This window comes from Podarcis pityusensis, assembly GCF_964106645.2.
Source record: "Podarcis pityusensis genome assembly, chromosome: 18".
Classification (NCBI taxonomy): Eukaryota; Metazoa; Chordata; class Lepidosauria; order Squamata; family Lacertidae; genus Podarcis; species Podarcis pityusensis.
The window spans coordinates 9,076,225-9,095,829 of NC_138043.1; the positions used below are offsets into that span (position 1 = coordinate 9,076,225).

Sequence of the window (19,605 nt, forward strand, 5' to 3'; positions counted from 1 at the left end):
AACAACATCTGGAGGACCACAGGTTCAGGTTCTCTGTCCCTGATCCACACCTCAGGACTTGAATACAGGTGTGGCGAGCCTTTGTCCCTCCAGATGTTGTTGAACTACAATTCCCATCAGCCCTGGCAAGCATGGCCAATGATCAAGGATGATGGGATTTGTAGCATCTGGAGGGACAAAGGTTTCCCCTACAACTTAGCACAGTGTTTCTTAAGCTTGGGTCTCCTGCTCTTGTTGGACTACATCAGCCCAGCTAGCAAGACCAGTGGTCAGGGATGATGGGAGTTGCAGTCCAGCAACAGCTGGAGACCTAAGTTTGAGAAACACTGTTTAGTACAGTGGTACCTCGGGTTACATACACTTCAGGTTACATGCGCTTCAGGTTACAGACTCCGCTAACCCAGAAATAGTGCTTCTGGTTAAGAACTTTGCTTCAGGATGAGAACAGAAATTGTGCTCTGGCAGTGCGGCGGCAGCAGGAGGCCCCATTAGCTAAAGTGGTGCTTCAGGTTAAGAACAGTTTCAGGTTAAGAACAGACCTCCGGAACGAATTAAGTACTTAACCTGAGGTACCACTGTATAAGACTTTGGTAGCATGAGCAAAAGCTTGTGCTATAAGAAATTTGCCTGTTTTTAAGGTGCCCACAAGACTATTGTTTTCACAGCATGGTTTAGACTTTGCTCTTTTGGGAAATGGGCTGCTAGTTAACCTGAGGACAGATGTGGCGAACCTTTGCTCCTCCAGAAGCTGCTGAACTTTCATCATCCTGGCACGCATTGGACAATGACCAGGGATGATGATGAGTTGTTGCTGCAGAGCTACACATGGAGGGACAAATGTCCTCCACCCCTGCTCTCCCTAATAGTAGGGCTGGCCAGAATAGAAATATGCCTGTAAGCTTTCGTATGCACCAGGGATGGGGAAAGAGTGGCCCTCCTGTTGTTGTTGGACTCCAACTCCCATCAGCCCCAGCAAGCATGACCAATGGCCAAGGAGGATGGGAGTTGTGGTTGAGCAACACCTGCAGGTCCAAAGGTCTATCTCAAGCATTCCTGTTTGTTTTGTCTTATTTCTGGTGGCTGAGCCGCCTTGTGGGTCCTGGAGAATGACAAGGCAAGGGGACATGGCGGGTATGGAAGGCACATTCTGGAAGGACGCCCTGGACCTAATTATTCCCCCGCCGCAAAGATGCGTGGGTGCCTTTCAGATCCTTGCAGCCGACTCATTCCATCAGAAGCTATCATTACCTTCCTATCCCGCAAGGGACTGATGCAAGGTGTGCCACAGGTTGTTAGCAGCCAATTGTGTAATGAGGAACAGGCTGCTTTACTCGTAAGTGGGTGGGTAGGTGGATTTGGGCTCGAGGTCCAATGAAGGGAGGGGTGTCCACTAATTCCACTAGCCTGTTGACCATCCTTGACTCCTTTCCAGCTCCTCCGCCGAATGCAAGACCTTGCCCTTTGCTGAAACCTAGGCATGGGCAACCTTTGACAATATTCTTGGGGCCACCTGCAAAAGTGGACAGAGCAATTAATGTAAATGTTTCAGGAGTCTACTTTCTACACACAGACACACACAGAGAGAGCGCACTATCCTCGCATCTAGACAAGCAAGGGGCATGAGGATGCACACACACATTTTGGCAGGCTTGGGGGAACCCCAAGGAGTGCAAATAATATTTAGGGGAGGCACGAAGCCTTGGTGGGGCAGCCCCCAAAACAGACCAGTGAGGACTGAGCATGCTCAGCTGCCATGGGATGGTGGCTGACTGGTGGGGGTGGGGGGTGGGGAGAAGGAATGGAGAATGGAGAGGAGGGATAATGGATTGGAGTGTCTGGAATATTGAAGCACAGAGCACCACGCTGCAACACTTGGTTGCAGTCCTCACTTGCAGCACTTACTTATTATGTGCAAGGTGTGTTACAAAAAAAGTACCGAACTGGTTGGGCAAGTCCCTGATGCTAAGATGTATAAGACTTTATCAGATAAGTGCTGGAGATGCAAAGAGGCAGAGGGAACATTCTTTCATATGTGGTGGAATTGGAAAAGGGTAAAAGAGTATTGGGAAATGATCCATAATGAATTGAAAAAAATGTTTAAAAGTACTCCCCCCCAAAAAAACAACAACCCCAGAGTCCTTTCTGTTGGGGACAAGTCAGACTGAAGTTCCCAGGTGTCAAAAAAGGTTATTTATGTATGCCACTACTGCAGCCCGTGTTTCGTTAGCCCAAAAATTGAAAATGAGTGAGGTCCCAACCAAAGAAGAATGGCAACTTAAGCTAACAGAGTATGTACAACTTGCAGACTTAACGTATAGAATAAGAGAACAAGAAGAACACACATCTAGAAACGTTTATTGAATAAATGGGGGGAAACTGTACAGCTGGAAACAGTGGCAGCATTAAGATAAATTCAACAGTGTAAATAAGTTTTGATGGATGCAATAATGGAATACTGAATGGTATCGTTTTTGTAAAATATGCAGGGATTTACGATATGCAAAATGAACCATGGAAAGAGAAGAAGGGAAGTCACTGGTATCTTGAGGATGTAAAAACGAGTACTTTAAATTGTAAAACAGAAAATTTAATTAAAAGATTATTTTTATAAAAAACAAAACAAACAAACCAAGATAGGTCCCTGCTCCGAAGTGGCTTACGATGTAAAATACGCACAGGAAAACAACATAGTTGGATACCAGTGGCTCAGAAATAACAGCAGGAGACAGGTAGGGGTTACCAGATTTTTTCCAATGAATCCGGGGACACTTTTCAACTTCAATGGATTTTGTATGTGGACTTATTTGTAAATCCAGGGACTGTTCCCCGGGAAACGGGGACGTCTGGTAACCTTAAGCTAGGGACCTCATCACCAGCTTGTGGGCTTCTGAGAAAGACATCCAGTTGACCCCTGGGGGAAAACAGGATGCTGGACTAGATAGTCCCTTGGCCTAATCCAGCAGGGCTCTTTTGCTGTTTCATTTGTAGATCCCTTCGATGCCAAAATGGTTTCTGAGTAGTAAAGGTAACGGGACCCCTGACCATTAGGTCCAGTCGTGACCGACTCTGGGGTTGCGGCGCTCATCTCGCTTTATTGGCCGATGCAGCCGGTGTACAGCTTCTGGGTCATGTGGCCAGCATGACTAAGCCGCTTCTGGAGAACCAGAGCAGCGCACGGAAACTCCGCTTACCTTCCCGCCAGAGCAGTACCTATTTATCTACTTGCACTTTAATAATAATAATAATAATTTTTATTTATACCCCGCCCTCCCCAGCCAAGGCCGGGCTCAGAGCGGCTTACAATCAATAATAAAAACAAGTTAAATGATTACAACTTAAAAACAAAATTAAAAATACAACATTAAAATATTGAAACATTAAAATATTAAAATGTAGTCTCATCGCAGGAGGAGAAGGAAAAGAAAAAAGAAAGAGAGGGAGGGAATCAAATTTGACGTGCTTTCGAACTGCTAGGTTGGCAGGAGCAGGGACCGAACAACGGGAGCTCACCCCGTCGTGGGGATTCGAACTGCCGACCTTCTGATCGGCAAGTCCTAGGCTCTGTGGTTTAACCCACAGCGCCACCCGCCTCCCCAGTTTCTGAGTAAGTTTGCGATAAAATATGCAATATATTGTGTTTGATTTCCCCCTCTTCCTGTCCCCTTCCCCTTGTGTGTCGTGGGTTGTTGTTTTTTAAGATTGTTACTCTGCAGGCAGGGCCTGCCTTGTTTTAATAATTTAATTACATGTGAGTCGGTCTGGGGACTTTTTTTTGGCTGAACAGTGGGGTGCAAATGCTCTCAATAAATGCATACAGCGGTACCTCGGGTTACAGACGCTTCAGGTTACAGACTCCGCTAACCCAGAAATAGTACCTCGGGTTAAGAACTTTGCTTCAGGATGAGAACAGAAATTGCGCAGCGGCAGCGGGAGGCCCCATTAGCTAAAGTGATGCTTCAGGTTAAGAACAGTTTCAGGTTAAGAACGGACCTCCAGAACGAATTAAGTTCTTAACCTGAGGTACCACTGTATTGTAATAATTTTAATGATTGCGTTACTGAGCCTTGTTTGATTGGATATGATTTTGCTTTTACAGTGGTACCTTGGGTTATACACGCTTCAGGTTACAGACTCCGCTAACCCAGAAATAGTACCTCGGGTTAAGAACTGTGCTTCAGGATGAGAACAGAAATCGTGCTCCAGCAGCACGGCGGCAGCGGGAGGCCCCATTAACTAAAGTGGTGCTTCAGGTTAAGAACAGTTTCAGGTTAAGAACGGACCTCCGGAACGAATTAAGTTCTTAACCTGAGGTACCACCACTGTATATGTATAATTAAAATTAAATTCAAACATTAAAACATCCTTAGTAAAAATATACAGTGAAATAAACAAACAAGAGGCCTAACAGTTAGAATGGTTTCTTTAAAATCAGTTGGAACAATGAAATCACAAGTGCAGTTCAGGGGAACGCTTGTCTAAACAGGTGTGTCTTCAAGAGCAATGACGGGGCATCTAATATTCCAGCATGGATTAGAGAAACTGTCCTGTGTGTTTGTGTAGCACAGGTGGAGGAAGCAGGGCTGAACAGGCCACATTTTGTTAGGACAAGGTTCACCTGCCCACAGCCATCTACCAACCATCCACCCATCTCGTTCATGCCACCTCTGTCCCTGAGGAAAACAAAATATCATTATGAGGTTACACAACTGCATTGCCCAATTGCTCCCGTGTTGGATCAGGTGATGGAGCAAAAAAAAGCTCCAAGGCACAAAAGATGGACAGATGTCCAGGTCAGATAAGACAAGCTCACATTTGCTTGATGCCATAGATGGAGACGATGATAGGTGTACTTTGAAGTTCAAGTCAAGGGGGAGAGTTATCCCCACATATATGATGGGATGCCCTGAAAGCAGCTATGCAAGGTGGGAATGGCTAAGATTTTAAAACATCGAAATATTTAAAAAGAGCGTAAGAAAAGCTGGAGACATTTAGCCCAGCATCCTGTCCTCACAGTGGCCAAACAGATGGGAAGTCCACAAGCAGAACCACCATAGCACTCTGCCCACCTGCAGTTACCTGCAGGTTCACCTGAGAGCTCTTCTGGGGCTGGTTCCCTTTCTGCTTCAGAGTCTTCATCCTCATCTGCTGAAGATGAGGAATCTGACCACCATGGTCATGACACTGGGGATCTCAAAGCTGAAATACGGCAAATCCAACAGCTTTTTTGGGTGCATGCTATGTTTGGATAGATCCTTGCGCCACATTTAGAATGGATTCTTTTTATGACTTTGGGGAAGAGGCTCCTATTCCACACAAACGGAAGAATCCTAGAATCACAATAATGCTAACATCTGGCAGAAACCTAGAATACATAGCTGTAAACGTTTCCCTTTTTTAAGGGAAATTCCCTTATTCCGAATAGGATTCCTTGCAAGAAAAGGGAAAAGTTGACAGCTATGCTAGAATGATATAGACCCATATATTTACTTAATCTGAATCAAAAGGAGATTACTGCTATTCTCACCTCTAGACTGAATAACATTAGCACTAGTATCATCAGCCCAGATGATACCAGGGTGTCATATATCATTGGATCTAGCCCACAGATTTCTGAATAGTAGGATAGCAGAGCAAAAGGAATAGTAACCAGTTGGTTTTGATCATGCTGGGCTTGCATAAAGCATTTGACCAGCTGGAGTGGCTGTTGCGTCTAAATTTTCTGAAATTGCCTCACCTGAGAAATAAATTTGTGGGTGCTATTACAAAATCTTATAGTACCTCAAGGGCAGTGCTGAGAAACAATTATTTTAATTTCTCTTTGTCTGAACTTCACACAGCTGCAAATTTAGTTTGTATCATTGAAAGTGGATGTGGCATTCTTGCAGAAGAAGCTCATTTCTACCACCCCCAGCCCCCAGCCCCCAAGCCCATAAACCGATGGCAAATTGCACAGGGGAGTGTGGACTAATAGGAACATCTGTGTAAACATCTCAGAGCGTTTACTCACTAAACAGTTACGTCATATAACCTTCATGCAAACTTTGTAGAACAACTTGGGATAAGCATTCAATAAACAAGTCATCTGGGAGAGTCCCTGTCTGATTAATAATAATAATAGTAATGATAATAATAATAATTGATTTGTACCCTGCCCGTCTGAGCTGCCCCAGCCACTCTGGGGAGCTTTCAATATATAAAACATAATAAAGCATGATGATGTTTTCTTTTGTTTGATTTGAATGGGATAGTAGTGTTTGTTTTCTTCTATTTTGCACCCTTAATGAGAGATAATATTACATCAGCTGTTGTGTCATTTTCCTTGCTTGGGTGTTTTCTCTCGTACTGAGTTGTTGCTTTATCGGTGCTTCTGTTGGACACATGCAAATAATTGTACTTCTTGGTAAGGGAGGGCAGTGGCAGAACATCTGCCTTGCATGTCGAAGGCCCAAGGTTTGATCCCCAGCATTTCAAGGTAGAACAGGGGATGCTGCCATCAGAGTAGAAAGGAATGCTCTTAGCTGCATCTCATGGACCCAGAGGCAAAGGATGTATAAGAGCAGAAGTTTTGAAAGGCAGTGTGTGTGTCAGGAGCTCGGCCTACACTTGAGTAGGACCCTGGCAGAGACACATGCCCGACTGGCATGTTCTCTCCCTCCTGGTCGATCGTTCGGGAGCTTCAAAAGCTTTCTTGTTCCCAAACATCACAGCGACCAATGCCAACCAACACTGGCACACTTAGGGATCCGCAGAGTTTGTGCAGTTGCGTAACGGACCTCAGCAACTCAGCCTTTTGGCTAATCTACTTTATTTATATATAAACACACACGGAGCACTGCAACATGGCTTCCTCTCTCTCTAGCATCAGAAAGCAAAGAGAGAAAGAACAAAGGACAATAGTCCCACTTCACAGAACACAGTAACACAACATCCTGTTTTCGTCACTTCCCACTCTGTGGAGTCAAAACATATACCGTCATGTGAAAGACAACAATCCCATGACTGCAATCACGGAGCAGGAATTCTAACAGTGTGGTGTCACGGTCAGAATGCTGGACGAGGACCTGGAATGCCAGGGTTCAGAAAAGAAAGATATTTGCCTAAGCACCGAAAGGGCGTTAAAGGAACTGCCAGATAGGGAACCAGGAACAGGCAGAGTACTGTTGCATTCATGTCCTGCTTTGGCACATCCCTTGGGGAAACCTGGTTGGTCAATGTGACAACAGGATAGGTGCACCCTGATTAAGTAGGCCTCTCCTTTATGCTCTTACGATATGTGTTGACTTTTATACAGGCAGCCTGTTCTAGGACGGGGTGAAAGGGAGGTGCATTTTTTTAATCCGTGTTTGGGAGGATCACCAGGTGTGGGGTGGAGTGTCAAAAGGACATGCAACGATGGCCACCAACTCGGACAGCTGTAAAAGAGGATTAAAGATATTTAAGGAGGACAAGGCTATCTTATAAACTGATCCACACCCTGCAATCATCCTCTGAGGCCTTTCATTGTGTGTCTCCTCTGCGAGAGGTGGCAACACGAGAACAGGGCTTTTTCTGCAGTGGCTCCCTGTTTGCATAATACTCTCCCAAAGAAGGCCCTTGCCTTGTACTTTCATTACATATCTTTAGGTGCCAGGCAAAAAATGTTCCTCTACAACAAGGCCTTTGGCTGATTAACATTCTACGGTCTTTTAAATGTGTTTGTATGGGGGGGGTGTGTGGTGTTATTGGTTTGTTTTTGTTTTATTATATATATTGCGTGTTCTCATTTTGTATTTTTATGTTGTGAGCTGCCCTGTGATCTTCGGACAAAGGGCAGCGTACAATTTTAATTAATTAATAATGGACGCGGGTGGCGCTGTGGGTTAAACCACAGAGCCTAGGGCTTGCCGATCAGAAGGTCGGCGGTTCGAATCCCCGCGACGGGGTGAGCTCCCGTTGCTCGGTCCCTGCTCCTGCCAACCTAGCAGTTTGAAAGCACATCAAAGCGCAAGTAGATAAATAGGTACCACTCCAGCGGGAAGGTAAACAGCGTTTCCGTGCGCTGCTCTGGTTTGCCAGAAGCGGCTTAGTCATGCTGGCCACATGACCCGGAAGCTGTATGCCGGCTCCCTCGGCCAATAAAGCGAGATGAGCGTCGCAACACCAGAGTCGGCCACGACTGGACCTAATGGTCAGGGGTCCCTTTACCTTTTAGCAGCCGCGATGTCTGTGTTCTCCCGCCAGTGCCAGAGGCAGAATGCATTTGAATGGCCGTTGTTGGGAACTGCAGGAAGGGAGAGTTGCTCATGTGCTCAGGCCCTGCTTCTGGGGCATTTATCTGGTTGGCCGCTGTGAGAACAGGATGCCGGACTACGTGGGCCATTAGCCTGACCCAGCAAGCTGTTACTACGTTTCAGTGGTCTGGTCAAGTTTTGGACAGACAATGTTGTTGCAAGATGCTCTGATGGCTGCACAGAGTCCATAGCATGACAGGGTGGGACAGGAATCTTCCTAAACTGGCTCCTGAAGGTCTTTTCCGACTCTTAAAAATCCCTTTTTAAACAGGGACCGAAGCCTAGTGCTTTCTCCGGTGGCTTTTCTCCTCGACTCCATCTTTAATCTAGGCGATTAGACACTGTAGAAATGAGCAGGCACATGGTGTGACCTCGTGACTTATGCGGGACACAAATGTTTTGCAAACCACGTTGCATTTACTGGCACACGTGGGTGTGGGTGTGTGGGTGATTGGAGCCATAATATATCCCTTCGATGTGCAGCGCAGGTTTCATCATCCTCATCCTCACTCCTACCACGTGGTTATGCCAGGAGACTACAGGTAAATGCAAAACACTACTAAACCTTAGGGACACGGGTGGCGCTGTGGGTTAAACCACAGAGCCTAGGACTTGCTGATCCGAAGGTCGGCGGTTCGAATCCCTGCGACGGGGTGAGCTCCCGTTGCTCAGTCCCTGCTCCTGCCAACCTAGCAGTTCAAAAGCACGTCAAAGTGCAAGTAGATAAATAGGTGCCGCTCTGGCGGGAAGGTAAACGGCATTTCCGTGCGCTGCTCTGGTTCGCCAGAAGCGGCTTAGTCTTGCTGGCCACATGACCTGGAAGCTGTACGCCGGCTCCCTCGGCCAATAAAGCGAGATGAGCGCCGCAACCCCAGAGTCGGCCATGACTGGACCTAATGGTCAGGGGTCCCTTTACCCTTTACCTTATCGATAATGTTAATATTTCTTGGAAACCTCTTAGAGGTCATACTACTATCAAGCAGTATATACATTTTATTAAAATGAATAAATAAAAAAGGGAAACTAACAATGTGTATGAGGAGAGATCTGAAACAAGAGACCTAGGCGTCTCTTGCTATCTCCATTCAGGAATTTACCTTTTACACTTCCCCCCTCCAGAAATCTCAGGATAGTAGGTTGGGAGTTTGAACCCTGGGCCTCCCTGGGCCTTGTCAAATGCTCTAACCACTGCGTCACACTGTCACTTGGTAAGAGGCCTTTGTTGGTGGGCGTCAGGCAGAGAGGTCAGAGCTAGCATTCCTTAAGCGCTCACTCAAGTCGAAATACAGCCCGCGTTAATAACAAAAAGCAAAACCCACCACCGTTCCTGATCACCTTTCCATTCTTTGTCTCTGCCTTGCAGGTGTGTTTGACTTTTGCCATGGCTACTGATGTCAAAGGAGATGGCCAAGAGGCTCCACACACAACGGTAAGTGAATATCCACCAACGGCCGTGAAACATGTGCTGCAAACATGGCCCTGAAACAGAGGTAGTCCTAGCAGGAGGAAGGCAAAGGAGAGGGTTTGGGGATCTCTTAAAGATCAGCGAGAAGGGCAGATCTGACCTGTACAGGGCATGTATAGTCCCTCTAGAAGTGCCTTGTTAAAATACCCTTGCAACAAATGCCGGTCTGTTGACAGGAGCAAGCCAGCAGATCACACCAAGCAATTTGGAGTTAACTCTTTATTAGGATCTGTGCAGGAGTGTCAAGGCCAATGATCACAGCAAGCCCATCTCCAGCGGGTCTTGCCCCCATGAAGCAGTTGCTGAGACTGAAGGTCCGCACCTCCCCAAAGCCAGGATTTTCCCCAAGTGATCTGAGACTGCCCCTGCAAGAAGCTAACTTCTCCGCACTCTTCATGCCTCTACTGGTTCTAAGAGACCGGGGCGGGGAAGGGAGCTTGTCACAGCGGGACAGGGAGACACCCGAGACTCTTCACCAGCCTCTTGGCCTCTGGCTGGATGCAGAAGAGCGGTGGGAGGAATCAGCTGGGGAACCCCCCAAGGAAGCAGGCTCAGAGCCCAGGGAATGGTGGTAGAACAATGATGAATGGTCAGAAGAAGAAGAGGGAGCAGACTGGGAGGAAGATCTGTCAGAAGCAGAAGAGGTAACAGGGTTTAGTGAGCAGGAAGAGGCTGTGACAGAGAGCAGTCCAGAATTAGAGGCAGAAGAGGTGGGATTCCAAGAGGCTGAGATGAAGTGTGTTTGAGTCAGGCTGCTGAAGAAACCAGGTGGTTTCTCCCCCTCCTGCTTTGACCAGCTACCCTCCCTGCTGATCTGTAAGTGCAACAAACCACCCTGTGATTTTCAGATGAAATTGAATAAATTTAATAAATAAATGGACCCTTCTTGAATTGCGACTGTGCTATAAAACTCTCATTGTTCTCCACCCTCTTCCAGAATGTCGTGACCAGAGTGACCAGCCTTCCCCTAGTCAGCTCCACCTACGACATTTGCCACTCTCTGTATAACTACGCCAAGGAGAATTACCCGTTCATCAATTCTGCCTGCAGCGTGGCGGAGACAGTGGCGGCGATGGCCGTTGGGAGTGCCGTTGGGGGCGCCCAGCCACTTCTCGGCCACCTCGAGCCCCAAAGTGAGTCCTTGAATGCCACAGAATGGGGGGAAATTGTGGTGTGTATGTAGGAGAACTCTTTGTGGAGTGCTATAATAATAATAATAATAATAATAATAATAATAATTAATAATTTATTATTTGTACCCCGCCCATCTGGCTGGGTTTCCCCAGCCACTCTGGGCGGCTTCCACAGAGACCAAAAATACACTAAAATGTCACACATTAAAAACTTCCCTGAACAGGGCTGCCTTAAGATGTCTTCTGAATTTCAGGTAGTTGTTTATCTCTTTGACATCTGATGGGAGGGCGTTCCACAGGGCGGGTGCCACCACCGAGAAGGCCCTCTGTCTGGTTCCCTGTAGCTTTGCTTCTCGCAATGAGGGAACCGCCAGAAGCCCCTCGGCGCTGGACCTCAGCGTCCGGGCAGAACGATAGGGGTGGAGATGCTCCTTCAGGTATACTGAACCGAGGCCATTTAGGGCTTTAAAGGTCAACACCAACACTTTGAATTGTGCTCGAAACGTCCTGGGAGCCAATGTAGGTCTTTCAAGACCGGTGTTACGTGGTCTCGGCGGCCGCTCCCAGTCACCAGTCTAGCTGCCGCATTCTGGATTAGTTGTAGTTTCCGGGTCACTTTCAAAGGTAGCCCCACGTAGACTGCATTGCAGGAGTCCAAGCGGGAGATAACTAGAGGACACTAGTGCTGAAGGACACTCTGCCCCTGTGGTTCTGCCTGCATTGGGGGCAAGCAGAATTTCATCCAGAAGGCTGCTCCAGATTCAGACCTGCCTCAGACCCCATTTTACAGCTTCTGTCTTTGCAGCGCTGTGCTTTTGTCCTTGTCAGTTTGTCGCTCGCTGATGTTTCCCGTGCTCCCTCCCTAAGAAGCAGACAAGAGAGCTGCACGGCCCATGCTTCCTGAATCGAAAAGCAAAAGTCTTCCTTTAAAAGGCAGCCCAGCTGTGCTTAAAACACACTTTGCAAAACCTGAGCACTTGCGTTAAAGGAGAGCTCTTTGCGCAGCCTCAACTCCCTCACAAACAAATTGAGACCGACTTTGCTAAACCTGAGCTCATGGGTGTAGCCGGGGGGGGGGGCACAATGGTACCCACCCGAGAGATGCTGGAACCAAGTTCCGACGAGTTCCAGTTGGGGGAAAAAGCCCTTGAGTAGGAAGAGACCACAAGAATCATCTTGTCCAGCCTTTCTCAACCTGTGGGTCCCCAGATGTTGTTGGACTACAACTCCCCTCACCCCTAGCTAGCAAGGCCAGAGCTCAGGGATGATGGGAGTTGTAGTCCAACAACATCTGGGGACCCACAGGTTGAGAAACACTGAATTCTAATCCAACCCCCTGCAATTCAGGAATCTTTCACCCATATGGGTCTCAAACCCACAGCCCTGAGATTAAGAGTCTCACAGTCTACCAGCTGAACTATATCCCTCAGCGGATATAGATTATTGTTTTCCGTGGGGTTTTGATCTTGGTTTTGTTATTTTCCTGCCTTGGAAATGTTTGCTTTTAAATGATAATAACTGTGTGTGTGTGTGTGTGTGTGTGTTTTATAACACACTAAATTTGTGTGATCTGCCTTCTTTCCTTCTGCCAGTTGCTGCTGTGAACCAATATGCTTGCAAAGGGCTGGACCAGCTGGAAGAGACTCTCCCTATCCTTCACCAGCCGGCCCATCAGGTACAAGTACAATAATAGAATCACAGAACTGCAGAGTTAGAAGGGACCCCGAGGGTCATCTAGTCCAACCCCCTGCAGCGCAGGAATATTTTGCCCAGCGTTCCCCGCGATTCTGAAACTGAAAAGCCTCACGCTCTGCTGATTGAGTTATCGTCCTAGGCAGGCCAGTTGTGGGTGGGGCCTACCCATGGTTCTCCTCTGCATTCTCATCCTCACAGCAACCCTGTGAGGTAGGCCAGGCTGAGAGGCAGCAACTGGCCACTCCAGGTGACCCAGTGAGCCTCAAGGCCAAGCGGGGAGATTTGAACCCTGGTCTCTCCCATGTCCTCCTAGTCCCCTACACCACACTGGCTTTTTTAGCTGTTATCAGTATTTCTCCCATTCAAATTAGATTGAAGTAGTCTGCACATGGTTGGCGCTGTGGGTTAAACCACAGAGCCTAGGACTTGCCGATCAGAAGGTCGGTGGTTCGAATCCCCGCAATGACGGGGTGAGGTCCCGTTGTTCGGTCCCTGCTCCTGCCAACCTAGCAGTTCAAAAGCACGTCAAAGTGCAAGTAGATAAATAGGTACCGCTCCGGCGGGAAGGTAAACGGCGTTTCCGTGTGCTGCTCTGGTTCGCCAGAAGCGGCTTAGTAAAGCAAGGTGAGCGCTGCAACCCCAGAGTCATCCGTGACTGGACTTAACGGTCAGGGGTCCCTTTACCTAGTCTGCACGCTGTAGTTTTCCCCTGACGGATCTACAATTCCCGGTATACTTTAGCCAATTACAGCTCTTGAGATTCTTTGGTCATCAGCTTTAAATGTTGTGCTTTAGATCTATGGTGCTGGTCTGCCCAGAGTTAATATGGTATTATTCAGCTCCTTTGCACTGCAAGTAATGTGGTATAGCTGTTAGAGACTTGGGCAAGGACCAAGAGACCCAGGCTCAAATCCTTGCTCAGCTATGAAGCTCACTGGGTGACCATGGACCAGTCAAAATCTTTCAGCCTAACCTACCTCCCAGGGTTGTTGTGAAGATGAAATGGAGACAGGGAAACCATGTACCTGACAGGAGCGAGCCAGCAATAAATCACACTGAGGAACTTGGAATTAACTCTTTATTAGCAAAAAACAGTGTCAGGCCTAATGAGCACAGAGACCCATCTCTGGCAAATATTGCCCCCATGAAGCAGTTGCTGAGACTGAAAGTCCCTTCCTCTGCAGGGTTTCCCCCCATGCAATCTGAGACTGTGCCTGCATGAAACTAATTTCTCCCCTGCCCTCTTCATGCCTCTCCTGGTGCTGGGAGACCAGAGGGAAGGGGAGCTTGTCGCAGCAGGACAGGGAGACACCCATGCCTCTTCACCAGCTGAAGTATTTCTCCTCTGCTGGTTCAGCTTCTGCCACTGATTCTGCACTCCCTTGCTCACTAAGCCCTGTTGCCTCTTCCACTTCTGACACATTTCCTCCCAGTCTTCCCCCTCTGGCCACTCATTGTTGTCCCACCACCACTCCCTGGGCTCTGAGCCTTCTTCTCTTGAGGGTTCCCCAGCTGGTTCCTCCTACCATTTCTTTGCATCCAACAAATCCGTGACAGTACCTTGGGCTTCTCAAAGGAAAGGTGGGGTATAAATGTTGTTGTTGTAGTAGTAATAGTAATAGTAATAGTAATAGTAATAGTAATAGTGAGTTGACCTTTGGTCTGCCTCCTTTCATTTCTAGGTGATTGAAGACGGTGTCACCATAACCAAAACGGTCATCTGTTCCACGGTCAATGTAGCCAAGGATGCTGCTTCTGGGGCCAAGCAACTCTGGTCGAACAGAGTATCTGAAGCTGTCGATCTCACCAAGGACATTGTCCAGGACAGTGTCAACTTGACCAAATCAGTGGTGAGCTCCACCGTCAACACCGCAGTGAACGCCGCCAACGAGGCGAAGGAGCTCGTCACTCATAGGGTGGCCGACGTCGTCAACCTGGGCAAGGAGACGGCCCAGGACAGCGTGGAGTTGACCAAGTCGGTGGTCAATACCGCCCTCCAAGCTGCCCAAGAGACGAGGGAACTTGTGGCTGGCCAAGTCAAGACCTGCGGGCCTGTCCAGGAAGGCATTGAGATGACCAGCCTCTTGAAGCAGGCGCTGAGCAGTGGTGTGGACGTCATGTTGGGGAAGACAGAGGATATGGTGGACTACTACCTGCCCATGACTGATGAGGAGCTAGGTGAGAATGGGCTTTGGTTCTCTGCAGCATTGGCTGACACTTTGGGAACTGTAGTTTGGTCAGGATCATGGGGGCTTCCAACAGCTCTCAGCACCTTGACAAACTACACCTCCCATAATTCAGTGGAGTTAGCCATGTGATCTCCTCGTGCTTTAGATGTATGGTGTGAGCATAGCCCAAGCCATCGCCAGGTTTTATTGCTCAGCCAAATATAGGTTATAGCCATGAACAAACAAAACAAAGCCAAGCAGGTCTCAAAAACATATTAAAGCACATACAGTGGTGCCTCTCAAGACGGAAAGAATCCGTTCTGTGAGTCTCTTCGTCTAGCGGTTTTTTCGTCTTGCGAAGCAAGCCCATTGACAGATTAGCGGATTAGCGCTATTAGCGGCTTTTAGCGGCTTTTAGCGGCTTATCGGCTTAGTGGATAAGCGGATAAGTGGCTTAGCGGCTTAGAAAAAGGGGGGGGGGAGGAAAAAAAACCTGCAGGAACTCGCAAGACATTTTCGTCTTGTGAAGCAAGCCCATAGGAGATTCGTTTTGCGAAGCACCTCCAAAACGGAAAACTCTTTCGTCTAGCGAGTTTTCCGTCTTGCGAGGCATTCGTCTTGCGGGGCACCACTGTATGATTAAAACATTATAAAACACTTCACCAATGGTGGAAAAGTCAGGGAACAAGACTCTAGGGCTTTCCTGAGTTGAGAGGCTTTTAGTGCAAACTTCGCTGTGTTGAACATAAAAGGTTTGTTTGAGCTAGACAGCAAGTAATTGATTTTTTTTTATTTTACATATTTTTTAATTAAAGATTTCTTGGTTTACAACAGGTAATTGATTTTATCGATGTCACTAAAGGTGGCAGTTGACTGGAGGGGTTTCTTTAATTATTTAGCCCTTGGAATGGTGCTTTTAGGCCTTGGCCGGTATTCTATAGTCTTACCTGTGAGTTGGGGGCAGCATATTGATGCACCCCCATGTGGCGGCGTTTGCAGGGCCCGTTAAAGGGTTGATTGCGGGAGCCCTATGTGGCGGCACATAGGTCAAACTCCCGGCTAGGTGAAGTGGGACGGCATGCTGGGTAAGTCAACACTTTACAGTCCCCTCCCACAACACCTGATTGCCCTGTGCACCCTCAGCCCCTGTCAGGTATGAGAGGGATACCTTCCAAGGCCTAAGCCAAGCTTCCTACACCTGAAATTAAATAAAGTTATGGCCGAATTTAAACACATACATTGTTGTCATGTCTCTTCTCTTGGCGGTGGGGTAGGCTCCGGGGACAGGGTTTAGCGCCTGGGCTCGCAAACAAAGTCATGGAGAATGAGAAGTGGCCAAAACGAGTCATGATGGCTGTACTCTGGTTCCACAACTGCAGTAATGTTTCTACACAGCAGTTGCTTATGGAGCCAAAATGGTACCTCACACACACACACAAAAGGATGGGTATTAGCAGGCTTGAGGGGGACCCCTAAGTTCTGCAGAACATAGAATTGTGGAGTTGGAAGGGCCCCAGGATTCATCCGGTCCAACCCCCCTGCAATGTACAAATAATATTTGGGGGGGGGATGAAGCCCCCCAACCTTCCAGATTTGCCCATCTTTCCCACCCACGCTGATGTTTATCTGTTCGTATTTGTTGCAGCCAAGCTGGCCACGGAGGTCCGAGGTTTTGGAGAGGCCTTGGAAGAGCAGAGGAAGCAGCAGAGTTACTTCGTCCGCCTGGGGTCGCTCTCGAGCAAAGTCCGCCGTCGCGCTTACCTGCATTCCCTGGACAAGCTGCGTCTCGTCAGGGAGAACACTCAGGATACGCTTTCTCAGCTGCAGTTGGTGATCAGCCTGGTGAGTCCGGGGCGTCCATACGTAGCAGACACGACCCAACGGCCTTCACGCCATTGTACCGCCGTTCTCCGTTTTCTCCCTCTTCCACAACGCTACATCCATCAATACCTTATTGCGGTCCAAAGACCCACAAAACAATTTCAAAACTAGATACAGTGGTACCTCGGGTGAAGAACCTAATTCGTTCCGGAGATCCGTTCTTAACCTGAAACTGTTCTTAACCTGAGGCACCACTTTAGCTAATGGGGCCGCCCACTGTCGCTGCGCAATTTCTGACACACATTGCATTAAAAGTTTCCGCTTTTATTGTTGACATCCATTTTAGCTCCCCTCCATGTTTTTGCATGGTTTCATAATCTGGTTTTATCTCACACTTAGAGAGAGAAGCAGTGTAAAAATACAAAAGTTAATATCTTCCGTTGTCAGCATCCCTTGACCCCCCCCTCCGCGTCCTCCCATTCTGACTTCTTGCGCCCCACTTGCCTCCGCAGGTTGAAGCCGCGCAGCAAGGCATAGGGAAGCGGCTCCAAGAGGCTCAGGAGAAGCTGAGCCAGGTCTTGCTCGAGTGGACGCAGGCACAGCCGGAGGAGAGGCAGGCCGCGGCTGGAGGCCCACAGCCAGAGGTATCTCTCGTCTCTGTATCGCAGCAGTGACAAAGAAGACGCTTCAAAAGCTGCTGTTGTTTTTTTTTAAATTGAGGGGAACTACAAGTTAGTCGCGCTCATCAACTGCAGCGGGTCTACTCTAAGTAGTATGCAGTTGGATATAGCCTTATATTTGAATTGCACGAACAGCAAAGGGCTCTGTAAGCCACTCCCCCATGGTGTGAACAGCAAGAGGCTCTTTAAGCCACTCCCCCATGGTGTGAACAGCAAGAGGCTCTTTAAGCCACTCCCCCATGATGCGAACAGCAAAGGGCTCTTTAAGCCACTCCCCCATGGTGTGACCAGCAAGAGGCTCTTTAAGCCACTCCCCCATGATGCGAACAGCAAAGGGCTCTTTAAGCCACTCCCCCATGGTGTGAACAGCAAGAGGCTCTTTAAGCCACTCCCCCACGATGCGAACAGCAAAGGGCTCTTTAAGCCACTCCCCCATGGTGCGAACAGCAAGGGGCTCTTTAAGCCACTCCCCCATGGTGCGAACAGCAAGGGGCTCTTTAAGCCACTCCCCCGTGATGCAAACAGCAAAGGGCTCTTTTAGCAACCTCCCCTCTGTGATTGTGTTGTTTTGCCCTGGCAGGTTGAATCAGGTACCCTGGCTATGCTTCGCTTTGTCACCCAGGACCTTGGGCCGGTCTACGCTCACTTGGCATCCACCGTCGAAGGCCTGCCCAGCAACCTCCGCGAGAGGGTGGCCCAAGCCCGCGGCAACGTCCGCCAGCTTCACTCTTCTTTCGCCTCGGTCTCGTCCTTCCAGGACTTGTCCTCCAGCCTCCTGGCCCAGAGCCGGGACAAAATCGCCCAGGCGCAAGAGACCCTGGAGACGCTGGTGGATCACATCGTCCAAAATACGCCCTTGAACTGGATCGTGGGGCCCTTCCGGCCGTTGGCAGGTGCCGAGATGGAGACGGAGAGCCGGGAGATGGAAAGTTTGGCCCCGGAGGAGCCCATGGATGAGGTCGAGGCCCTAGAGGAGAGGGAGACGGTATCCAAACCGGCGAAGGTCGCAGTCAAATCAGCAAAGAAGAAGGCAGAAAGCGAGGGGGAAGGAAGTCCGGTGTCTGGCGTGGCCAGGAAAGCAAAGAAAGAGATGAACGAGGGAGAGGAGATGATGAAGAAGCCTAGCAAGAGCACTCTGAATCAACTCTCCGGTGCTGCTGAGAAGCAGGCATAAGAGTCGGGGGCTATTCCAGCACCCACCCCCCAAAAACCAATGGTTCAGCCATTGCCATTTTGCACCCACGCATAAACACACTGCAAGAAGCCAATCCGTTAAAGGGAATCAAAAGCAGGGAGCCGGAAGGACCAGTTCGGAGGGGAGGGTGCCCTCTGCGCCTCTGCGTGAGTTCATGCTCCAGATGCAGATCCGCCGGGACAGCCTCCTCTCAAAGCGTGGGTCATTTCACGTCTAGGGTGCGAAGGCTGAAGCGTGCCTGTTTTTCATTTGGTGGCGGTTTGGGGGAATGCGCCAGTTATCGGGGGCTTGTGTTAAGTGAGAGCAAGCTGAATCTTGCATGGATCGGGCTGGCTGATTTATGTGCTACGATGGGGAGTCCTGGGACCTGCTGGATGGATGGCTTCCATCGTCCTTGATGGGAGCTGAAGTCTCATAATTCTCACCCTCACCAATTCTCTATAGATAGCTGCATATGTGGGTCTGTGTTTAGACACCCACCCATCATTGTGGCACACAGGCAGGGGGGTTAAAATCTCAGGTGTTCACCCTCCGTTCAAAACGGAGTGGTTATTCCTCACTGTTGCAGAGATGAGCTTGGAAGAGAAGCAACGGAGGAGGATTGAGGAATGAAGGTAGACGTTTACAAGGCTTTGTGAACATGGTGGGTTTCAAAGGTGGCGTTCGGTGTGTCTCTTAAGTTGTACTTCCATTACTTTGTGCAGCCGTTTTGTGTAGCTCTTGCCTGCCTTACCCTCGGGGGGGGGGGGGGAATAAAATGTCCTTTTGCACAGTTTATGCTGATAGCAGACTCCTGTCTTTTCTGAGTACAGAATCCGAGTTCCTCAAGAGCACTTCAGTTGGTTTCTGCTGCTTTGAAACACAATATGCAAGCAGCCTAAGCAGCAAGGATGTTGCTAATAACTTCATGGAATTTTTTAGCTGGCAAAAATAATCTGCTAGCCTAACTGCCTACACATGCTTCTGGGAGTCACTAGTGGCCTGAAAATAAAAGGAGCCAACTTTTTTTTAAAAAAAGCTCCCCTCTTTGTTTGCCTGGAAATTACTCTTTTCACCATAGGTGACTACGAAAGCGTGTCTTGCTTAGAAGCCTGGGGGGAGAAGGAATTGTCTATTTATTATTTGCTTTTCTCCACGAGGTGCGATTTGAAGTGACTTACAAAGTGATGCAAACATTA

General features: G+C 48.5%; 1 protein-coding gene across 3 annotated transcripts in view; it reads left to right on the plus strand.

Annotated features, from left to right (window-relative positions):
* LOC308467332 (perilipin-3-like) overlaps positions 1-19,172 on the plus strand; it is a 175,117-nt gene extending 155,945 nt beyond the window's left edge. For 2 of the 3 annotated variants that reach the window (XM_080988978.1, XM_080988979.1), the window contains exons 2-8: positions 9,630-9,699; positions 10,673-10,868; positions 12,461-12,543; positions 14,246-14,741; positions 16,377-16,573; positions 17,065-17,196; positions 17,813-19,172. In XM_080988978.1, coding sequence (XP_080845104.1) covers positions 9,652-9,699; positions 10,673-10,868; positions 12,461-12,543; positions 14,246-14,741; positions 16,377-16,573; positions 17,065-17,196; positions 17,813-18,406 — 1,746 coding nt within the window. In that variant the 5' untranslated portion in view covers positions 9,630-9,651 and the 3' untranslated portion in view covers positions 18,407-19,172. The remainder of the gene's footprint in view (positions 1-9,629; positions 9,700-10,672; positions 10,869-12,460; positions 12,544-14,245; positions 14,742-16,376; positions 16,574-17,064; positions 17,197-17,812) is intronic. The other variant, XM_080988977.1, reaches the window with a different exon arrangement.
* The last annotated feature ends 433 nt before the right edge of the window (positions 19,173-19,605 follow it).